At 35.0% G+C, this 24,210-nt stretch overlaps 2 protein-coding genes across 2 annotated transcripts in view; one reads left to right on the top strand and one right to left on the bottom strand.

The window, feature by feature from the left end:
* LOC142349407 (uncharacterized) overlaps window positions 1–3,733 on the bottom strand; it is a 192,965-nt gene extending 189,232 nt beyond the window's left edge. Inside the window, exon 1 of the mRNA XM_075400939.1 lies at window positions 3,720–3,733. The gene's annotated coding sequence lies outside the window, so the exon portion shown is untranslated. The remainder of the gene's footprint in view (window positions 1–3,719) is intronic.
* LOC142349408 (ATP-binding cassette sub-family B member 10, mitochondrial-like) overlaps window positions 1–21,116 on the top strand; it is a 140,279-nt gene extending 119,163 nt beyond the window's left edge. Inside the window, exons 12-15 of the mRNA XM_075400943.1 lie at window positions 5,683–5,863; window positions 6,298–6,341; window positions 6,420–6,454; window positions 20,105–21,116. Coding sequence (XP_075257058.1) covers window positions 5,683–5,863; window positions 6,298–6,341; window positions 6,420–6,454; window positions 20,105–20,351 — 507 coding nt within the window. The 3' untranslated portion in view covers window positions 20,352–21,116. The remainder of the gene's footprint in view (window positions 1–5,682; window positions 5,864–6,297; window positions 6,342–6,419; window positions 6,455–20,104) is intronic.
* Window positions 21,117–24,210: the final 3,094 nt, after the last annotated feature.

Here is a 24,210-nt window from a genome sequence, read left to right as displayed (position 1 = left end):
TTGTTGAATGTATTGTCACATCAAACTCATAGAGACTATTAAGATAATCATCAGTATGGAGTTTATTAAGAGACCGTAAAACGAATTTCAGTAACTCATAAACATAAAAGCTCGTGCACTGTCAAAATATTTAAATTGTCAAAGTATTCGCTTACACTTTGTCGATATTTGAGAAACAAGATAAGTCGAAGAGTTTTCTTTTGCATCTTCAAAATTGGTTCCAATGTTCTGTAGCTTACACAGCCGTACACTAGCAGTCCATATTGAATGATTGGTTTAATGTTTGAGGAATAGTATCTCAACAGAACATTCCTTGGAACATAATGTCGCATTTGGACACTATGCCACATTGTCTTCCAAGCCCTTTCTAGAACACTCTCTATGTGTGGTATAAAAGACAACTTTTTATCTAGAAACACTCCAAGATACTTACAACTATTTAGAACATTCAAATTTTCATTATTTAAATGGAAGTTTGGCTAGAGGCACTTTTTCCTAAGGTTAAGTTTAATTGACACGTTTTCTTTATATTCAGAGTAAGTTTATTATTTGTAGCCAGTCACTGACTGCAAGCAAGTCTGCTTGCAGTTCTTCTATTGTGCAATTCGTTCCCAATAGGCAGGTGTCGTCTGCGAAAAGGAAAGCTTGACATTTCATGCACGCAAGAGGAAGATCGTTTATATAAACCAAAAACAATAGAGGTCCCAAGATGGAGCCTTGAGGAACACCACATTCAATTTTGCGCCAATCAGAAAAGGCGTTTTCATTTTCCACACATGTATTCGATCAGTTAGGAAGGATTCAGTCCATTCAGGCTTTACCTCTTATACCATATCTATCAAGTTTATGCAGAAGTATGTCGTGATCAATGGTGTCAAAGGCTTTATGTCGAGGAGAAAAGCAATTAATTCAATTTTTAATTTTGAGTCACGAACAACTTCGACTAATTTAACTACTGCATCAATTGTGCTATGCTTTTTACGGAATCCGAATTGGTTTTCATAGATGTATGAATGTTCTTCAAGATAGTTAAAAATCCTGTTAAAAACGAAACGTTCAAAAATTTTACTCCAAACAACTAGGAGAGAGATGGGACGATAATTATTAACATCATCTTTAGAACCATTTTTATGCAAGGGTAGTACTTTAGCTATTTTCAACGAGGATGGGAAAATACCTTCACTTAAAGATTTGTTGATAAGAAAGACCAAATGTTCGCATATAACTGGACCAGCAGCTTTCACCGTGATGTTACTAATTTCATCGATTCTGGAGGAGCTTTTAGACTCCAAATTCTCAATTATTTGACGGATCTCAATGGTGTCAGTTGGATACGGGTACATGCTGAGGGGACTTTCGAAGTTTAGTTCATAATTTGAGGTGTTCTTTAAAGCACTTCTCAATTTAGGCCCAACCTCAGCAAAGAATTTGTTCAATTTCATAGCGATTTGCTTCGGTTCATCAAGTCTCTGACCATTCTCTACTAGAACGGGTACACTGCACTTTTTTCCTTTTATTCCCTTTAATTCATTTAAGAACCTATAAATTTGTCTTGAGTCTCCGATGCATTTATTAAACTTTTCAAGATAAAATTCTTTTTTCTTTTTTTTAATTAACTGCTCAACTTTTGCCCGTGCGGCTTTGAATTTTGACAGCTGCCTGCAATCAGATTTGTTCTTCTTCCATTTTCGATGGAGAAGATTTCGTTTAGAAATTTGATTCCTCAGTGATTTGTCAAACCACATCGGGACCACTTTTTTATTCCGTTTATTCTCTCGCATTGGTGCAAAACATTGAAACACTGCATTGAAAGTGGACTGGAACTTCTCAAAATTTTCGCTTACATTTTGCCCGTTGTATGTAATGGCGTTTAAAGAATTTTCAAGCATTTCTAGAAAACCAGTAACCTTTTTAGGAGATTTTAGAAAACTGGTGTCTCTGAATTTTTGACACTTGATCGTATTTTCCCCGTCAATGCCGATTGTCAGGACAATGGGTGCATGATCACTGTAACTTTGATTAGTTAAAACTCAGTTATTGATTACTCTGATGCCATTTACCAAAAAGTGATCAAGACAAGATGCACTTGTTGAATCTATTCTAGTTGGTTCATGAATGCAAAAATCATATCCATTCGATGCTATCATATTCATGTATTTTGAGCTTATGTAATCAGCTTTGAGCGTATCAATGTTGAAGTCACCACATACTAGAATTTGGTCATATTTAGTTGTTAAATGTTCAAGTAGATTATCCAGTTCAGAGATGAGTACAAGCTTGTCCGACCGAGGTGGATTATACACCGTTAGAATAATCAGATCTTCTATTCCCACTTTCACATGTATGAGAAGACTTTCATCTATTTCGGATTCAAGTTCTCCTATCAAAGCGACTTCACGTGTAGTTTGAACCATTATACCACCCCCTCTCCCGTTCCTCGGTTTGGACAAGCATGTAGTATAATTACTTAAATTATATAAACCAGGATCATCGTCGGTCGATAACCATGTTTCTGTTAGGCATATTATGTTAGGCGGAGACCCAAGACAATTCACTAGTGCCTCTAGCTCTTCATGATGTTTTTTCAAGGATCTAGTATTGAGATGCATAACAGTTAGCGATTGAGAATGATTTTGTAGACAGTGCGATTTATCATTTATTAATCAACAGCCGTGGGATCAATTTCACTTTCATCACCTCCATCAGACGCCATGCTTGAGGCCCTTGCAATTTTAGCAGGTTGAATAGCTTCTACTACAGCTGGAAGTAATTTCTTCAAAATAGATTCAGCTAAATTCTCCGACTCTAGCACTGGGGAGAGGCTCAACGGTCTTTTCACAGCTGGTGTGGGTCTTTTTAACAGTGTCGGTAGCATGGGTGTCCCATTAACCACGAAAGATTCCGGCTCTTTAGAAAAATTGGATTCGTCATATACCATTTGTTGGTTCAATTGTGCAGCTGGAATTGCTGGCGGATATGATGGTTGTTCATGAGTTATTTTCGGCACATAGGTTATTTTGAAAGCATCCAAGTCGCCAACATCTTTCACTTTGACAGCACCACTAATACTTGAGTTTTTGTTGAAAACATAAACTTCTTGTTTCCGGGTAAATGTTGATAGGTTCATGCGCGATGCCTCTAATTTCAGTTTTCGATCTGACGGAGCCAGGCCCTCTTCCACAAAAATTGGCAGATCTTTGCTGTTTTTTATATTTCTGAGGAAACTTTTGCGTCGCCATACCAGGTCACGATGCTGATGATACAAAAACTTCACTATCACAGGCGCAACTTTTTCATTATTCAAAGCGTGACATGCAGCAAGATCCCAGGACTCTATCCGCACTTGAAGAACGTTGTTCAAAAGGTTCAGCACGGTATTCCAAACATTCTCTCCAACATCAATACTATTGAAGATAAGGCAGGTCTTTCTAGAGTATCGTTCCAGTTCCAGAACTCTGTCTTTCATATCTTCTACGGCATTGTGACACTCTGCTGTTTTGCCTTCCACACGATCTTGTCGATATTGGAGTTCCTCAATTTTGCAATTTTGTAGATGGACCAATTCTGTTAGTGTTGCGACAGCTCCCTTTAGTACAATAATGTTGCCATCGCCATTGTCTTTTATCAAATTCACAGCTTGATTGATTTCGTTCAATTTTGCCGCACAGTCAGGTATCTCATTCTCATCAAGCATGCCTCGCTGGCTCATCCCTGAAACTATTTAATAAGTTTATTACAACAATTAGGCTAAAAGCAGTTTTTTTGCAACTTTTGATATTTATGAGGTTTGATTATAATATTATATTAGTTTTAGGCTTGTTTTGATAGTAATTGAAGGTTTCAAATAGTTAATTTGAGTTAAATGCAAATTTGTAGTTTTTTGATCAATTTTGCTGATTTTTAGACGAAATTTAATGATTTTTGGCCGTTTTTTGTTTTAATGCTCTAAGTGGGATTTGAATGGAAGCTTGTTACTTAAGGAATATTCAGATACCAATTGACTAAAGTTTTCTTCATTTAAATCGTTTTTTTCTTAGGAAAATTGACAGAGAAATTGAGAAATTTTATACAATTTTTCTTTTTTTTTGCAGTTTTTCTTTTTTTAAAAATCTCAAAGTTTCTTAGCCTATTATGACTTGCCCATTGTTTTGCGAGTTTTTCATGGCTCTAATTGCAAAGGAATTTGATTCTGCTTTATGTTTCCTTGTACTATTAAAAAAGTCATTAAGTTTTTCTAGTTTTTTTTTTTTTCAATTTGTTTTTGGTTTTTGAATGCCTTTTCTATTCTTCCTCATTTATTATGGCATTTGTGGAGATTCAGGGTTCACAATAGTTGTTGTAGTTGTTTAGTCATAAGTATGGGCAATTTTCTCCTTCGAGTCGTTTCCGGAAATGTTCCGGCTATGTTTTCTTTTTACTTCGTCCAACTTTTTTTCGCTTTACCCATTCTGCCGCTTTTTCGACATTTTGCGTGAAATCTGTGCAATTACGAAATGACATCAAAATAAATCGCACTTAAAAATATTTTTATACAAAAATCAATTTTTGTTGAAATTTTCTTTTCTTTCAATCCCAATAGAGTTATGGGAATCAACGGCGGCTATTTGCCGGCAATCTGCCGGGTATGCTTAGAATTGTGCGCATTTAGAAATTAAGTGTTGCTAAAGTATATGCGATTGTGAGCGTTGACTGTACATTGCCTGTGTAGTGTAGTGGTTAAAGTCAGCGACTCGTAACCGAGGGGTCGCGGGTTTAGAATCCCTCCCTAGACAGACGTTTTTGCGCCATAAAAGTTTTTCTAGCTCATGTCCCCATCTAAATTGATTGCCTCGCCAGCCGTTCGAGAACATTTCGTCCAACATTAGTCGGTTTTTTTTGTGTTTTGATTGTTGAGCACTAATTGAATATACTCAGCCAGCTATCTTTTGTGGTCGTATTTATGTTCATTTCATCAAACAGATTCTTGTTTCGTTTTAACTACTTTTGTTGCTTCAAACAATGATTTCGCTGACACCCCCCCCCCTAATGCTAGCATCCCTAAGCCCCAGCTGGCTATTACCGAAGCCAGCCGGTCGTTTGTGAGCAATTCGGGCCCTACTTTAGTCGGTTGTTTTCTCTTTCCTAAATAGTTTTTGATCGCTGTTGGGTTCGTGGGGATGAATCAAGGCTGTTTTCAGCAACTGACTAGTATTTTTGTATATTGATAAAGCAATTTAGCTGAATGCTTGTGTTAATTGTTGTATTTTCGATTGTTTTTTCATGCTTTAAAAGATAAAATAACGAATTGACTTGTTTTATTGCTCTCAAACTAATTCTATTTTGGTGCGGTTATGCTTTCATATGACTGATATAAATTTTCGTTTTGTAGAATCTGAATTGCCCTTACTCAAATTTCATGTCAACTAAACTGTTTGTTGGTGGTTTACTGCTGAAAGTCAAAACAAAAAGTCCCCCCCCCCCCCCCCCCAGCTCACTGTAGAAACTATAAGCTATACTCGAACTTTAGTTGTGGGAAAAATTTTGGTCGTTTCCTCATTAATTTATCCACCTATTGTCGTATAATTACTTAAATGTGATTTTTTCTAGCCGCTCTGCTTGTGGGGGTGGGGGCAGGGTGTATGATCGGCTTATGTTGGAGACCCAAATTTTGTTGACTTATTTCAACTTTTGTATCAATTGTAGGATCCGGCAATGTTTTCCTGTTCTATCCGTGAGAACATAGAATACGGCAGTGTGGACCCAGACTGTGTGCCGTTCGAGAGAGTGAGAGAGGCGGCTGAGGTTGCAAACTGTCACGACTTCATCTCTTCATTCCCACACTCATACGACACTCTCGTTGGTCAGAGAGGAGTTATGCTATCAGGTTACATCTCGATAAAATTTCGGGTCTTTCACATTGTAGCCCCCTCAAACCCCTCCCCCCCCCCCCGATGTTATAGCCCCCCATTATGGTTTTTTACCATGATTGGGGTGGGGGTCTATATGTTATTTGGCCACTAAGCTGGAGGGGATATAATTGGAAGGACCCAAAAATTCGCACCAAATGTGAATATGAGGAAATTAATCTTTTTCTTTAAAAATTTGGATCTTTCCCGTTATAGCACTTCCCCTTCTACCTTTGTGGATGCAAACCGAACGGCACGTTCTCTTTCAAAAAGTAGTGATGCGATTTCAGGGTGGATCAATATAGCGTGCTTCTTGTAGTTACAAAATAGGTTACCTTTGCTGTAAGCAAGTTTAAAGGTGTATGACAAATCAAGTGATATATAGTTCTTAAAGATGTCTGATGTGTTTTAGGAGGACAGCGACAACGATTGGCGATTGCGAGAGCTATCATTCGGGTATGTTGCTTCCTATCGGCCATTTCGATTGTGTTTAATATTCCTGAAAAGCATTGAACATGTCGTGTTTGTTTCCAGGATCCCACCATTCTTGTTTTGGATGAAGCCACAAGGTTAGAAGTCACTTTTATTAATAGCCGCACAGCGATAGCTGGGGCTATTATTGGCCTTCTCTTGGTTTTTTTACAATTCAAAGAATTTGAATTGTATTGGGGCTCTGTCTTTTTACGACTCGAAGAGGAGTATTGGTTTTCTAAAGGTTTTTTTTTACCGGAAGTACTATTCGTTCAGACGATGTTTTGACCTAAAAGCGAAAGCGAGTAAAATTTCAGTGTGAACTAATTTTTTCTGAGCGAGAGAAGTTTTTTGATCATGCGCTGCGTTTAGTGAATGACTTTTTGACATTGAAAAGTAGTTTTTGACTGAATTGCACATATAGATGACCGTTTTTAGCCGTTTTTTCGTCTGAGTGGCCCAATTTTTTGCTTTTAATTTGGTTTCTTGTAGAAATAAATTCTATTCGATACTATATTGAATTGTCAACTTCGGAAATTGATACCACAGTGTTTTGCAGAGCCTGAAAATGCGTTTCAAGTTGAAAATTGGCACATAATTCTTGATCTTGATTTTTTAACTAATTTTTGGCTTTTTAAATAATAATTTCTTCATTTTTGGATCTATTATTCGTCTTTTTGTCAAAAATCAGTTAATATGGCAACTTCTCTTTGATATTTCCTATACTCAACGCCTCTTTCTACCTCGATGTAATTTTGTTTCATAAAATTGTACATATGCTAATCCGATTTTGGTAGTTTTTTTCCGATTTTCGTCAGTTTTTCGTTTGTCTTTTGGTTGTAATTGCTACAAATAGTTTTTTTGTGCAACATGAGGGACTTTAATTTCGTTTCAGTAAAAATTCATTAATTTTTTGGCGTTAAGTTTGAAAAAACAGTTAAAACTTTTTCATAAATGCAGTCTTAACTTTCTTTGGACAAAAAAGTTCTTTGACCATTATTTTTGCAAAATGTTACAATGTTTCGTATTTATGAATTCTGCTTTTTCCCAATTTTTTGTTCCCTTCAGGACGATAGATCTCTGTATCGGTTTACTAGTTATCTTTTCTATGTCTTGAATGCTGAACAATGAAATGTATCGTTTTTCTTGAGTTTTTTAAATTGATTTTGAAATTTCAAAAATCAAGAATGTCTTTTTGTAACGGTGTTCCTTACATTGTGCCCATATTTATATTCTAGTTAGTATCATTCTAGCTTTGTTCTGGCACCTACATTTATTTTCGGTAAATTGATTTTTTTTAGTTGTAAAAAATGAATGATTTCAGCTTTTTCTTAGATTTTCGTCATTTCTTTGGTTTGCAATTGATTTCATTCAACATAAGGCAGTACTGAGAGCTTGATAGCAAGCTTTTTCCAAAATTCCACTTATGACTAAATACTACAGCTTTCTTTTGGCCTTGGTATTTTATTTTATTTTTGATTTAGTGTGAAATCATGTGGTCTAGCTTGTGTACAAGAAGGAACAGGTGTGTGTTGTTTTTTGTGTTAATCGCAGTGATGAGAAGTGTAATTATAGGTGTTTTCTTATTCTTAAATTTGAGATTTCTTTCTTGAAAAGATTTAACTTAGTTTTTAAGATTATTATCTGCCGTTTGCTTTCGCGATCTTTTTCAGATTAGATTCATGAATTATTAGAGGGCTATTGATAACCTTGTCAGCTTTTTCAGACTATCAGGTTTTTAACTACCTCATTTATTTTGGATTTTTTAACGTTACCAAACGTTTTCAATGATATAAAATTTTGCTGCATTTTGTTTCTCTTGTTGACAGTGGTTTAAGTTTCACCAATTTTAGAGCAGGCCTGGGGAGGTAGTGAGTTAATGGTTTAATACAAAAGGTAGTGGCTTCTGTTGCAATTACGGTTTTTTAGTGAAGTTCTGACGCTTTGAGTCGCTTCCGGAATTCATCCGGCTATGTTTACGACTCGAAGAGGAGTATTGGTTTTCTCTCGGTTTTTTTTTTACAGGAAGTAGATTTGTTCACGCGGCATTTTGACCTAAAAGCGAAAGTGAGAAAAGCTGTCTTGGTGAACAGATTTTCGCTAAGCGAGAGAAGTTTTTTGATCATGCGCTGCGTTTAGTGAATGACTTTTTGACTTTGAAAAGTAGTTTTTGACTGAATTGCACATATAGATGACCGTTTTTAGCCGTTTTTTCGTCTGAGTGGCCCAATTTTTTTGCTTTTAATTTGGTTTCTTGTAGAAATAAATTCTATTCGATACTATATTGAAATGTAAACTTCGGAAATTGATACCACAGTGTTTTGCAGAGCCTGAAAATGCGTTTCAAGTTGAAAATTGGCACAATTCTTGATCTTGATTTTTTAACTAATTTTTGGCTTTTTTAATATTAATTTCTTCATTTTTGGATCTATTATTCGTCTTTTTGTCAAAAATCAGTTAATATGGCAACTTCTCTTTGATATTTCCTATACTCAACGCCTCTTTCTACCTCGATGTAATTTTGTTTCATAAAATTGTACATATGCTAATCCGATTTTGGTAGTTTTTTTTCCGATTTTCGTCAGTTTTTCGTTTGTCTTTTGGTTGTAATTGCTACAAATAGTTTTTTTGTGCAACATGAGGTACTTTAATTTCGTTTCAGTAAAAATTCATTAATTTTTTGGCGTTAAGTTTTGAATTAACAGTGAAAACTTTCATAAATGGAGTCTTAACTTTCTTTGGACGAAAAAGTTCTTTGACCATTATTTTTGCAAAATGTTACAATGTTTCGTATGTATGAATTCTGCTTTTTCCCATTTTTTGTTCCCTTCAGGACGATAGATCTTTGTATCGGTTTACTAGTTATCTTTTCTATGTCTTGAATGCTGAACAATGAAATGTATCGTTTTTCTTGAGTTTTTTAAATTGATTTTGAAATTTCAAACATCAAGAATGTCTTTTTGTAACGGTGTTCCTTACATTGTGCCCATATTTATATTCTAGTTAGTATCATTCTAGCTTTGTTCTGGCACCTACATTTATTTTCGGTATATTGATTTTTTTAGTTATAAAAATGAATGATTTCAGCTTTTTCTTAGATTTTCGTCATTTCTTTGCTTTGCAATTGATTTCATTCAACATAAGGCAGTACTGAGAGCTTGATAGCAAGCTTTTTCCAAAATTCCACTTATGAATAAATACTACAGCTTTCTTTTGGCCTTGGTATTAATTAAAACGATTTTTTGCCTTTGATTATTCTGCTGCTTATGTCTTTTCTATGATCAATTTTATTTTTGATTTAGTGTGAAATCATGTGGTCTAGCTTGTGTACAAGAAGGAACAGGTGTGTTTTGTTTTTTGTGTTAATCGCAGTGATGAGAAGTGTAATTATAGGTGTTTTCTTATTCTTAAATTTGAGCTTTTTTTTCTTGAAAAGATTTAACTTAGTTTTTAAGATTATTATCTGCCGTTTGCTTTCGCGATCTTTTTCAGATTAGAATCATGAATTATTAGAGGGCTATTGATAACCTTGTCAGCTTTTTCAGACTATCAGGTTTTTAACTACCTCATTTATTTTGGATTTTTTAACGTTACCAAACGTTTTCAATGATATAAAATTTTGCTGCATTTTGTTTCTCTTGTTGACAGTGGTTTAAGTTTCACCAATTTTAGAGCAGGCCTGGGGAGGTAGTGAGTTAATGGTTTAATACAAAAGGTAGTGGCTTCTGTTGCAATTACGGTTTTGTTAGTGAAGTTCTGACGCTTCGAGTCGCTTCCGGAATTCTTCCGGCTATGTTTACGACTCGAAGAGGAGTATTGGTTTTCTCTCGGTTTTTTTTTACAGGAAGTAGATTTGTTCACGCGGCATTTTGACCTAAAAGCGAAAGTGAGAAAAGCTGTCTTGGTGAACAGATTTTCGCTAAGCGAGAGAAGTTTTTTGATCATGCGCTGCGTTTAGTGAATGACTTTTTGACTTTGAAAAGTAGTTTTTGACTGAATTGCACATATAGATGACCGTTTTTAGCCGTTTTTTCGTCTGAGTGGCCCAATTTTTTTGCTTTTAATTTGGTTTCTTGTAGAAATAAATTCTATTCGATACTATATTGAAATGTCAACTTCGGAAATTGATACCACAGTGTTTTACAGAGCCTGAAAATGCGTTTCAAGTTGAAAATTGGCACATTCTTGATTTTTTAACTAATTTTTGGCTTTTTTAATATTAATTTCTTCATTTTTGGATCTATTATTCGTCTTTTTGTCAAAAATCAGTTAATATGGCAACTTCTCTTTTATATTTTCTATACTCAACGCCTCTTTCTACCTCGATGTAATTTTGTTTCATAAAATTGTACATATGCTAATCCGATGTTGGTAGGTTTTTTTCCGATTTTCGTCAGTTTTTCGTTTGTCTTTTGGTTATAATTGCTACAAATAGTTTTTTTGTGCAACATGAGGGACTTTAATTTCGTTTCAGTAAAAATTCATTAATTTTTTGGCGTTAAGTTTTGAAAAAACAGTTAAAACTTTTTCATAAATGCAGTCTTAACTTTCTTTGGACAAAAAAGTTCTTTGACCATTATTTTTGCAAAATGTTACAATGTTTCGTATTTATGAATTCTGCTTTTTCCCATTTTTTTCTCTTCAGGAGGATAGATCTTTGTATCGGTTGACTAGTTATCTTTTCTATGTCTTGAATGCTGAACAATGAAATGTATCGTTTTTCTTGAGTTTTTTAAATTGATTTTCAAATTTCAAAAATCAAGAATGTCTTTTTGTAACGGTGTTCCTTACATTGTGCCCATATTTATATTCTAGTTAGTATCATTCTAGCTTTGTCCTGGCACCTACGTTTTTTTTCGGTATATTGATTTTTTTAGTTGTAAAAAATGAATGATTTCAGCTTTTTCTTAGATTTTCGTCATTTCTTTGCTTTGCAATTGATTTCATTCAACATAAGGCAGTACTGAGAGCTTGATAGCAAGCTTTTTCCAAAATTCCACTTATGAATAAATACTACAGCTTTCTTTTGGCCTTGGTATTAATTAAAACGATTTTTTGCCTTTGATTATTCTGCTGCTTATGTCTTTTCTATGATCAATTTTATTTTTGATTTAGTGTGAAATCATGTGGTCTAGCTTGTGTACAAGAAGGAACAGGTGTGTGTTGTTTTTTGTGTTAATCGCAGTGATGAGAAGTGTAATTATAGGTGTTTTCTTATTCTTAAATTTGAGTTTTCTTTCTTGAAAAGATTTAACTTAGTTTTTAAGATTATTATCTGCCGTTTGCTTTCGCGATCTTTTTCAGATTAGAATCATGAATTATTAGAGGGCTATTGATAACCTTGTCAGCTTTTTCAGACTATCAGGTTTTTAACTACCTCATTTATTTTGGATTTTTTAACGTTACCAAACGTTTTCAATGATATAAAATTTTGCTGCATTTTGTTTCTCTTGTTGACAGTGGTTTAAGTTTCACCAATTTTGGAGCAGGCCTGGGGAGGTAGTGAGTTAATGGTTTAATACAAAAGGTAGTGGCTTCTGTTGCAATTACGGTTTTGTTAGTGAAGTTCTGACGCTTCGAGTCGCTTCCGGAATTCTTCCGGCTATGTTTACGACTCGAAGAGGAGTATTGGTTTTCTCTCGGTTTTTTTTTACAGGAAGTAGATTTGTTCACGCGGCATTTTGACCTAAAAGCGAAAGTGAGAAAAGCTGTCTTGGTGAACAGATTTTCGCTAAGCGAGAGAAGTTTTTTGATCATGCGCTGCGTTTAGTGAATGACTTTTTGACTTTGAAAAGTAGTTTTTGACTGAATTGCACATATAGATGACCGTTTTTAGCCGTTTTTTCGTCTGAGTGGCCCAATTTTTTTGCTTTTAATTTGGTTTCTTGTAGAAATAAATTCTATTCGATACTATATTGAAATGTCAACTTCGGAAATTGATACCACAGTGTTTTACAGAGCCTGAAAATGCGTTTCAAGTTGAAAATTGGCACATAATTCTTGATTTTTTAACTAATTTTTGGCTTTTTTAATATTAATTTCTTCATTTTTGGATCTATTATTCGTCTTTTTGTCAAAAATCAGTTAATATGGCAACTTCTCTTTTATATTTTCTATACTCAACGCCTCTTTCTACCTCGATGTAATTTTGTTTCATAAAATTGTACATATGCTAATCCGATGTTGGTAGGTTTTTTTCCGATTTTCGTCAGTTTTTCGTTTGTCTTTTGGTTATAATTGCTAAAAATAGTTTTTTTGTGCAACATGAGGGACTTTAATTTCGTTTCAGTAAAAATTCATTAATTTTTTGGCGTTAAGTTTTGAAAAAACAGTTAAAACTTTTTCATAAATGCAGTCTTAACTTTCTTTGGACAAAAAAGTTCTTTGACCATTATTTTTGCAAAATGTTACAATGTTTCGTATTTATGAATTCTGCTTTTTCCCATTTTTTCTCTTCAGGAGGATAGATCTTTGTATCGGTTGACTAGTTATCTTTTCTATGTCTTGAATGCTGAACAATGAAATGTATCGTTTTTCTTGAGTTTTTTAAATTGGTTTTCAAATTTCAAAAATCAAGAATGTCTTTTTGTAACGGTGTTCCTTACATTGTGACAATATTTATATTCTAGTTAGTATCATTCTAGCTTTGTCCTGGCACCTACGTTTTTTTTCGGTATATTGATTTTTTTAGTTGTAAAAAATGAATGATTTCAGCTTTTTCTTAGATTTTCGTCATTTCTTTGCTTTGCAATTGATTTCATTCAACATAAGGCAGTACTGAGAGCTTGATAGCAAGCTTTTTCCAAAATTCCACTTATGAATAAATACTAAAGCTTTCTTTTGGCCTTGGTATTAATTAAAACGATTTTTTGCCTTTGATTATTCTGCTGCTTATGTCTTTTCTATGATCAATTTTATTTTTGATTTAGTGTGAAATCATGTGGTCTAGCTTGTGTACAAGAAGGAACAGGTGTGTGTTGTTTTTTGTGTTAATCGCAGTGATGAGAAGTGTAATTATAGGTGTTTTCTTATTCTTAAATTTGAGTTTTCTTTCTTGAAAAGATTTAACTTAGTTTTTAAGATTATTTTCTGCCGTTTGCTTTCGCGATCTTTTTCAGATTAGAATCATGAATTTTTAGAGGGCTATTGATAACCTTGTCAGCTTTTTCAGACTATCAGGTTTTTAACCACCTCAGTTATTTTGGATTTTTTAACGTTACCAAACGTTTTCAATGATATAAAATTTTGCTGCATTTTGTTTCTCTTGTTGACAGTGGTTTAAGTTTCACCAATTTTTAGAGCAGGCCTGGGGAGGTAGTGAGTTAATGGTTTAATACAAAACGTAGTGGCTTCTGTTGCAATTACGGTTTTGTTAGTGAAGTTCTGACGCTTCGAGTCGCTTCCCGAATTCTTCCGGCTATGTTTACGACTCGAAGAGGAGTATTGGTTTTCTCTCGGTTTTTTTTTTACAGGAAGTAGATTTGTTCACGCGGCATTTTGACCTAAAAGCGAAAGTGAGAAAAGCTGTCTTGGTGAACAGATTTTCGCTAAGCGAGAGAAGTTTTTTGATCATGCGCTGCGTTTAGTGAATGACTTTTTGACTTTGAAAAGTAGTTTTTGACTGCATTGCACATATAGATGACCGTTTTTAGCCGTTTTTTCGTCTGAGTGACCCAATTTTTTTGCTTTTAATTTGGTTTCTTGTAGAAATAAATTCTATTCGATACTATATTGAAATGTCAACTTCGGAAATTGATACCACAGTGTTTTGCAGAGCCTGAAAATGCGTTTCAAGTTGAAAATTGGCACATAATTCTTGATTTTTTAACTAATTTTTGGCTTTTTTTAATATTAATTGCTTCGTTTTTGGATCTATTATTCGTCTTTTTGTCAAAATTCAGTTAATATGGCAACTTCTCTTTGATATTTCCTATACTCAACGCCTCTTTCTACCTCGATGTAATTTTGTTTCATAAAATTGTACATATGCTAATCCGATTTTGGTAGTTTTTTTCCGATTTTCGTCAGTTTTTCGTTTGTTTTGGTTGTAATTGCTACAAATAGTTTTTTTGTGCAACATGAGGGACTTTAATTTTGTTTCAGTAAAAATTCATTAATTTTTTGGCGTTAAGTTTTGAAAAAACAGTTAAAACTTTTTCATAAATGCAGTCTTAACTTTCTTTGGACAAAAAAGTTCTTTGACCATTATTTTTGCAAAATGTTACAATGTTTCGTGTTTATGAATTCTGCTTTTTCCCATTTTTTGTTCTCTTCAGGAGGATAGATCTTTGTATCGGTTGACTAGTTATCTTTTCTATGTCTTGAATGCTGAACAATGAAATGTATCGTTTTTCTTGAGTTTTTTAAATTGATTTTCAAATTTCGAAAATCAACAATGTCTTTTTGTAACGGTGTTCCTTACATTGTGCCCATATTTATATTCTAGTTAGTATCATTCTAGCTTTGTCCTGGCACCTACATTTATTTTCGGTATATTGATTTTTTTAGTTGTAAAAATGAATGATTTCAGCTTTTTCTTGGATTTTCGTCATTTCTTTGGTTTGCAATTGATTTCATTCAACATAAGGCAGTACTGAGAGCTTGATAGCAAGCTTTTTCCAAAATTCCACTTATGACTAAATACTACAGCTTTCTTTTGGCCTTGGTATTAATTAAAACGATTTTTTGCCTTTGATTATTCTGCTGCTTATGTCTTTTCTATGATCAATTTTATTTTTGATTTAGTGTGAAATCATGTGGTCTAGCTTGTGTACAAGAAGGAACAGGTGTGTGTTGTTTTTTGTGTTAATTGCAGTGATGAGAAGTGTAATTATAGGTGTTTTCTTATTCTTAAATTTGAGCTTTCTTTCTTGAAAAGATTTAACTTAGTTTTTAAGATTATTATCTGCCGTTTGCTTTCGCGATCTTTTTCAGATTAGAATCATGAATTATTAGAGGGCTATTGATAACCTTGTCAGCTTTTTCAGACTATCAGGTTTTTAACTACCTCATTTATTTTGGATTTTTTAACGTTACCAAACGTTTTCAATGATATAAAATTTTGCTGCATTTTGTTTCTCTCGTTGACAGTGGTTTAAGTTTCACCAATTTTAGAGCAGGCCTGGGGAGGTAGTGAGTTAATGGTTTAATACAAAAGGTAGTGGCTTCTGTTGCAATTACGGTTTTGTTAGTGAAGTTCTGACGCTTCGAGTCGCTTCCGGAATTCTTCCGGCTATGTTTACGACTCGAAGAGGAGTATTGGTTTTCTCTCGGTTTTTTTTTACAGGAAGTAGATTTGTTCACGCGGCATTTTGACCTAAAAGCGAAAGTGAGAAAAGCTGTCTTGGTGAACAGATTTTCGCTAAGCGAGAGAAGTTTTTTGATCATGCGCTGCGTTTAGTGAATGACTTTTTGACTTTGAAAAGTAGTTTTTGACTGAATTGCACATATAGATGACCGTTTTTAGCCGTTTTTTCGTCTGAGTGGCCCAATTTTTTTGCTTTTAATTTGGTTTCTTGTAGAAATAAATTCTATTCGATACTATATTGAAATGTAAACTTCGGAAATTGATACCACAGTGTTTTGCAGAGCCTGAAAATGCGTTTCAAGTTGAAAATTGGCACATAATTCTTGATTTTTTAACTAATTTTTGGCTTTTTTTGATATTAATTGCTTCATTTTTGGATCTATTATTCGTCTTTTTGTCAAAATTCAGTTAATATGGCAACTTCTCTTTGATATTTCCTATACTCAACGCCTCTTTCTACCTCGATCTAATTTTGTTTCATAAAATTGTACATGTGCTAATCCGATTTTGGTAGTTTTTTTCCGATTTTCGTCATTTTTTCGTTTGTGTTTTGGTTGTAATTGCTACAAATAGGTTTTTTGTGCAACATTAGGGACTTTAATTTCGTTTCAGTAAAAATTCATTAATTTTTTGGCGTTAAGTTTTGAAAAAACAGTTAAAACTTTTTCATAAATGCAGTCTTAACTTTCTTTGGACAAAAAAGTTCTTTGACCATTATTTTTGCAAAATGTTACAATGTTTCTTGTTTATGAATTCTGCTTTTTCCCATTTTTTGTTCTCTTCAGGAGGATAGATCTTTGTATCGGTTGACTAGTTATCTTTTCTATGTCTTGAATGCTGAACAATGAAATGTATCGTTTTTCTTGAGTTTTTTAAATTGATTTTCAAATTTCAAAAATCAAGAATGTCTTTTTGTAACGGTGTTCCTTACATTGTGCCCATATTTATATTCTAGTTAGTATCATTCTAGTTTTGTCCTGGCACCTACATTTATTTTCGGTATATTGATTTTTTTTAGTTGTAAAAATGAATGATTTCAGCTTTTTCTTAGATTTTCGTCATTTCTTTGGTTTGCAATTGATTTCATTCAACATAAGGCAGTACTGAGAGCTTGATAGCAAGCTTTTTCCAAAATTCCACTTATGACTAAATACTACAGCTTTCTTTTGGCCTTGGTATTAATTAAAACGATTTTTTGCCTTTGATTATTCTGCTGCTTATGTCTTTTCTATGATCAATTTTATTTTTGATTTAGTGTGAAATCATGTGGTCTAGCTTGTGTACAAGAAGGAACAGGTGTGTGTTGTTTTTTGTGTTAATCGCAGTGATGAGAAGTGTAATTATAGGTGTTTTCTTATTCTTAAATTTTAGCTTTCTTTCTTGAAAAGATTTAACTTAGTTTTTAAGATTATTATCTGCCGTTTGCTTTCGCGATCTTTTTCAGATTAGAATCATGAATTATTAGAGGGCTATTGATAACCTTGTCAGCTTTTTCAGACTATCAGGTTTTTAACCACCTCATTTATTTTGGATTTTTTAACGTTACCAAACGTTTTCAATGATATAAAATTTTGCTGCATTTTGTTTCTCTTGTTGACAGTGGTTTAAGTTTCGCCAATTTTTAGAGCAGGCCTGGGGAGGTAGTGAGTTAATGGTTTAATACAAAAGGCAGTGGCTTCTGTTGCAATTACGGTTTTGTTAGTGAAGTTCTCACGCTTCGAGTCGCTTCCAGAATTCTTCCGGCTATGTTTTTTAAGATCTGTTCACACATTTTCATGATTTTTGAAGTCAAATTGGAGTAGTGATTTTGGTCAAGCCGAAACAGAAGTGGAGCGAAAAAGCGAGTGGTTTTGCGGCGTGAAATTTTTCCGCTCTAAATTTAAAGTAGAGTCAGAAAACGGTGTTTGAACGAAAATTCGCTTTCTCGCTAGTGGTTTTTTGTTCACATGCGGCAATTTCACTTTGATTTTTACTGTTTCGATTTTTTGGATAGGATTTTTTTCTAAATGGTTTTCCCAATCCATTCATAGTCTGTTCTGGGTCTAGTTTTCTGTTTAGTCAATGAAAATTCTTTGAATTGTACGTCAGGACTTGTCCTGCTATGTTTTTTTATTTCGTCGTCATGATTTTTGTTACGACCATATGACGTCACAGCCATTTTTTGTTCATTCGTTCATGCAATTTTAACTGAATTGCATGTGTGACGTCATTTTTCGCTCTTAGTGGAGCGAGTTTTTTGTTCATACGCGTGATTAAATTTTTGGTCACACTTGACTTACCTCACTCTCAAAAATGACTTCCTCACTTTGAAATTGACTTTTATTTACTTTAATTCAAAGAGATAAGGTCAAATGGTTGTGTGTCACTCTAAATGAAGGTTTTTTGAGATCAGCTAACAGAGGTAGCAATAACTTATACAGAGTTTCATTCAAAATATAAGAGATCAGCCTTCAATGAAAAGACGAATTTTTTTGGTCTTTTTTTTTACTGTTTTTTTAGACTGCCGATCTACGAATCTATTGCGGCTATTTTCTGGCAATCTGCCAGCTATGTTTGAATTACAATTTGGATTTTTATTTGCTCTCGAACGAAGTTCGTAGCAATTATTGTAAACCTGTTGTTTATTCTTGCGCTTTTCTTCTAGAATATTCTTTTGACTTCTCAAGTGACTTTTTCACACTTTCGTGCTTCATTTTTGAGTGACCTCTATTGCTCTCACTACGAAGTAAAGCTTGTTGCTAAAATAAAATCGGTTGCAGTATAGCAATAAGAAGGGTCTGATAGCCGAGTGGGCAGTGTTTCTGGTGAGGGAGCGGGAAGTCCATGGTCCGAATCACGGCGTAGGTAACAACTTTTGCACCCATAAAAAATCATGCCTGTCGTTCGAGAGCAATTCTTCACTTTTTGAAACTTATTAGAAAATTCTGTCATTTTTTTTTCTTTTTCTGTTTTCATTGCCGATGTGCGTCAACGGCGGCTATTTTCCGGCAAGCTGCCGGCTATGTTTTTGAAATTAAGTCTGTTGCTAAAACAAAACAGATTGTGAGATGAGATAGCAGAAGTCCGATATCCGAGTGGTGTACGCTTCAATGTATCAGTCTTTTTGTTGAATCTAGGCTAAAGCCTCCTCTGAATTAATTTGAGCCGCCTGTTTTTCGAGAGCAATTTGTACGATGTTAGTCGGTTTACGTTCTTGAAATGCAAACTTGCAAGTTTGATGTCTTGAATTGCAGAGATTTGGCAGTTTAAAAACTTGCACTTGCGTATTTCAATTAGAACTAACTGTTCACAATGGTTTTAGAAAAGTTGCAATTGTTAGGCAACTTTTTGCTGGGCATATATTTGCTCTTAACATTGCTAAAAGTAAACTTGAGGTCGAGAATATTTTGCGATTCGGCGTGTTATAGTCTAGGCTTAATCCTTTCTCAATTGCTACACAACTAATTAACATCAATTATGAATGCAGTCATTTAGAATATAGTGAATAATTACAGCCAAAACTATAGTTAGTAATTTCGGGTTTTGTCTTACCCTCTTAAACTTTGTAGATCTTATCAGAACAGTTATTAATTGCTCTTAAACGAAGTTTGTAGCAATTATATAAGTCCTGTTGGTCTTTTTCAATGCGATTTTTTTGTTTGACCGCCGATTTTTGGTCTGACTCATTTGATTTTTCTTTCTCAAAAACGGGATAAACAGGCAGCGGGCATTAAGTGCTCTTTGAGCCTTAAAGCTCACTGGTCTTCAAGTATAAGGTTCACAGAAACTGTTTTGGAGACTTATACTTATGGTGTGAAGGGCCCACCGATTCTTAAAGATTGACCCCCCCCCCCACCCCCCCCCCCCCCCCCCCAATCCCCACCCCTTCCATCGTTCAGGCCGTAAGGGACCCTTGTGGCCAAAAGACCCCTCTCCCACCGCCCCCCCCCCCCACTGTTGTCCTCCCCTCCCCCTCCTCGCTGCGCTCACCTCACGCCCTTTCAATTAAGCTGAACCTAGTCTCCAAGTAAGCGATTCATAGAAACTTTCGCAAAAAAATTTTAAGGTGTGAAGGGCGGTTTCCTAGTCTTAAAATTTTGACCGCCTCTGTCACTTCCCCTTAGTCACCCCCCCCCGCCCCCCACCCCAAACCCCCCATCCACCCTCCCCTCCTCCAACCCGGAGATTTAGGCCCCCTCTTCCACACCCCCAGGGTTTGCATCTTTTGGCGTACATAGAATGGAACAGAGACATTTCTGATCTATTTTGTTGCGGCCACCATCTTATTGGGCATATATCTTTTACGCCCCCCAGGCCCACGTGCTATTTTTTACATAGTTACGTGTTATATAATTATACATAATTTGTAACTGGGGGTATAAAAAACAGTGGAGGCGGCGAAACAATAGATCCGAAATTGCTACCAGAAAAATTGGAGTTTCCCACCAACCATCTGTTTCAGTGCTCTAGACAGCGAGAGTGAACAATTAGTCCAAGATGCCCTGAAGAAAATCCTCCCAGGTAGAACAGTGATACAAATTGCGCACAGGTTGGCCTCCATACGCAATGCTCACTCAATCGCAGTAATAGACGAAGGAAAAGTCGTGGAACAGGGTTCATATGAACAGCTAATGGCCATTCCTAATGGACATTTGAGCGAGCTTGTTAACTTACAGATTCTACCCGAGGGAAACGCGTCCTTAACTTGATAAAGAAATAAAGAAACGAAGGTCTACTCTGTTCCCACACCCCCCCTCCCCTCCCCTCCCCCCTCACAATCTGATTGGGTGTAAAACATTCACCTGCAAACGTCATCCAAACGTCGTTCTGTTTCTCCGCATAGAAAAGTGCAAATGACAACGCATAATTTTAATTGGGGCGGGGGTGGGTTGGGGGGGGGGGGTCAGAGACGTGAGTGCGACCTAAGAAGAAATACGCTGCCTTAATTTCAAGCTAGTGATTTGATGAAATGGTTGCTTATCCTAGATGAAATATACCGCATACGTAAGTTCTTGCGGCCAGAACCGGTCATTTGGCAGTTGACGCATGGACTCTGTATGTTTTTGGATCTTACAAATGGTCTCGAAAAATTTTGCCAGGCTGTACCGTTGACTAGGGTAAAGCCAAGTCGAATGGTATATTTCCCGCAATAAAAATTAGCCTATTCGTGCAAATTCTTGATCGTTGGGCCCTGAATTTTTTTGATTTCCGTTAAAGCTCAACGTCTAATTTGTCCAGTCAATGTGGCCAACGAATTGTTCAGTTTTAATCTATAAATGAAATTGTTTTTTACAATTTTTGCTACTTCTAATGAAATTGATGTGCTGTCATTTATGTACTCATGATGAAATGCAATGAGACACTTCTGTATATTGTAAAAAAAATAATGAAAAATGCAGTATGTGATATTGTTTTCGCTTTTGTTTAGCATCATTTTCAATATTTGCTAGAACATTTTCCCAACTTGTTTTAACACCTGACTCGTTCGTCAATATTTAGATGATGAGTATTTAAGTTTGTGTTGGCGGCTTTCGTCTTGGGACTTGGTTCGGAAAGCTGAATCTTGTTCAGAAGCTTAAGACTACGAAATGGACAACAAACAAGATCAAAAGCAAAAATCAAACTTCTATTCAGGCGTGATCTTACATAATTCTGCAATCGTTGCGCGGTGTGGGTCGTAACTGATGCAATACATTGGTTCTATCGATATTTAATTGCGAGATAAACCTTTTTGGCGATCGCGGGCTTAGCTGAACGCTAAGTAAGGATTAATAATTCCCCGGCTGTGGGTCCCGATTTTTCTCACTGTGCCTGTTTGGCACGTATTCTATATCACTATCTACATGTATACCATAATTAGATCAGTGTCGCGAACACACCTTTCAGGAAGATAATATCGTAATGTTAATTGTCCCGCAAAAGCCGATGGATTTTGTCCGCAAACTGCGTGATGTTCTTTTAACAACCAGGAAATTGAAAGCATTATAATTCAGTTTGACATTGTTCCTTAAATTTTTTTCAAGAAAGGCGTTTGTCCACCACCGGTGGTATCTTAAGTTGTGCTAACGAAAACCTTGAAGCACAGTATATTTTGTGATAGATATCTGTAAAGGTTCTACCTCTTTTCACACCGATTCATTTAACCCCGCATATTTTAACCCCTCTATCATTTAACCCCTATATCATTTCTTCCCTCTATCATTTCATACCGCAAATTAGCAGTCGACCTTAAAGGCATGTTTTGTCATTATCAAGTGGACAAATTAATCTCACGTTCGGTTGTGATAGTTTCGTATCAAGTCCCACGCGCCGCTGAGGCATGGCCAAATGATTATATTGCGAATTAAATAATCCTTATTTTATAGAAAGATAAAAATCGGGATGAAATGGTAGAGGGGTTAAATGATACAGGGGTGAATAAATAGGGGTAAATGAATAGGGGTGAAAAAGTGGGAAACCATGTATACCACCTCTCATAATTTGAGATGTGGCGCGAACACATCTTTCAATGAGATCGGTAATTTTAATTTTCCCGCAGAAGCCAATGGATTTTGTTCCAAACACTGCGTGATGTTTTTAACAACCAGGAAACGGAAAGCATTATATCAATTTGACTTTGTTCCTTAAATTTCTTCAGGAAAAGCTTTTTTTGTCCACCAGCGGTGGTAGTCTACGCTATGCTAACGAAAAATTTGTAAAGCCTAGTATATTGTGCTTACTTTCAATTTTCCATGAAATATGGAAAAACACAAATGTGCAAAAAACTGAGATTGAGACAACATTTAGGCAGACCTAATAAACCGGAGGCTCTAAATAGTATCCACGAAATGTACAGAAAACCTAGTTTATATATATTCACAGTTCAGCTGCTGATTTGATTTGCTCACTGGCCTCTCATCCTGGTTAAACAAACAATGCTTCTTGCAGAAACGTTAGAAAATGTTCTGACTTTGCTAACTCTAAAATTGCAACCAAAACTTATGTTGCACAGAAATTTGAAGCACCCCATTAATTTCAAAGCGACTTAAACTGATCGTCAACATTAAGTAAGCACCCGACTTTAATGACGTATTTGTCTCAAGTATACATCAAATTCTTCTCAGATTTTGAAATAACTTATGATACATTGGATCTCATAGGTTAGTGTGTTTTTGTTTCCGTCTACAATTGAAGGAAAATGTGGAAACGCCTAAACGAATAACCTTTTAAAAGTTGTTGAAAAATTGCATTTAGAATGTCAAGAAAGTGATGCTTCACTTTGGTTGATTCAACTGTTTTTGAAAAGATTCCAGCATTCGCGTCGAAGAAACTTCAGATTAAAACATTCAATCTTTTATCGAAAATTAAAATACAGGTGATGAATAGTGTACTCATTTCAAAATATGGCAAAAGTTGTAAATGACGCCCGAACTTGGGTTTTATTTCAGACAAAATTAGGTAGGTAAATTTTACATTTGACGTTGAGTAAAATAAAAATTTGACATTGAATTGGACCATTGTTTCTGCTCATAACTATTAGCACCAGTTGGCTTTCTTGTGATATCGCTTCCAAAAAGATGTACACAAAAAAAGAACCATCGTCAAACGATTAGCTGTAAGCCTCATTTCGTGACTTGTTGAAACAAGCCAAAACTGGCCACCAACAGATCAATCGCGTTCACAGCGGAGTTAGGTTTTTTTCCAGTCCAAATAAATTATATTTTTTCAGCTCAGCTTAAAAACTAATTCTATTATGATAGAAAATAAGTTCATCTTTATAGATAAACAGTTTTTGATAAGCAAAAACTATAATTGTTCCAACTTTTTTCGAAACGATAGATTATTTATGAGAGGTCGGTTGTTTTTCCTTAATCCAAATTTCACTTTTTGTTTACACATTGTAGAGAACAGAGAGAAATATCTTTTTTTTTGCTTTCCATAAGAAATAAGTAAATCAGGAAGTAGAAAATCATACCTTTCTTGTAAATATCAGCGCAAAATTAAGCTATACCCTGAATCCTTTTTATTGTAGTGTTTATTGATTTTAGTTTGACATTTGATTTGCTGAAGTGTTTTTCTAAGATTCTTTCAGAAATATAACAAAAACATTTTTCAAGAGTAGAACAGAAAAAGTATTGTAATCTTGAGTTCATTTTGAAGCTTGATCAGCCAGGTTAGGCTGAATTTGATTTGCGGTACAATTAATATAATATCCAATTCGATGAAAAATTTATGGGGTTTCTTAGTCGTTTTTAATCAAATAATCAGAAAAATGATTTTTAGTAGGTGAGGAAAACTTCTCCATGTGACTACTACTAGATCAATCTTCGATGTAGATATGTCTGCGATTGGACTGTCGGCATGATCACAAATGGACATTTTTTAGCAGCAGCAGACAAAATTTTTTGAGAAGAGACGAATAAAAAATGTTCTCAGCCTTGCTTCGTTCTTCTCAACTAACCTTTGAGTAAATTTTAAACATACTGCTCAAAGTGACTCACATTTTTGAAACATGAAATCACCAATCATCCAAATGCAGCAGACTGAGTATTTTAGTATACAAAAACGTCCTATTCAGTTAAAAAATAG

This window comes from Convolutriloba macropyga, chromosome 11 (genome assembly GCF_964194025.1).
Source record: "Convolutriloba macropyga chromosome 11, txConMacr16.3, whole genome shotgun sequence".
Classification (NCBI taxonomy): Eukaryota; Metazoa; Xenacoelomorpha; order Acoela; family Convolutidae; genus Convolutriloba; species Convolutriloba macropyga.
The sequence above is the reverse complement of the archived record's forward strand: the minus strand, read 5'-3'. Positions and strand labels throughout refer to the sequence as shown.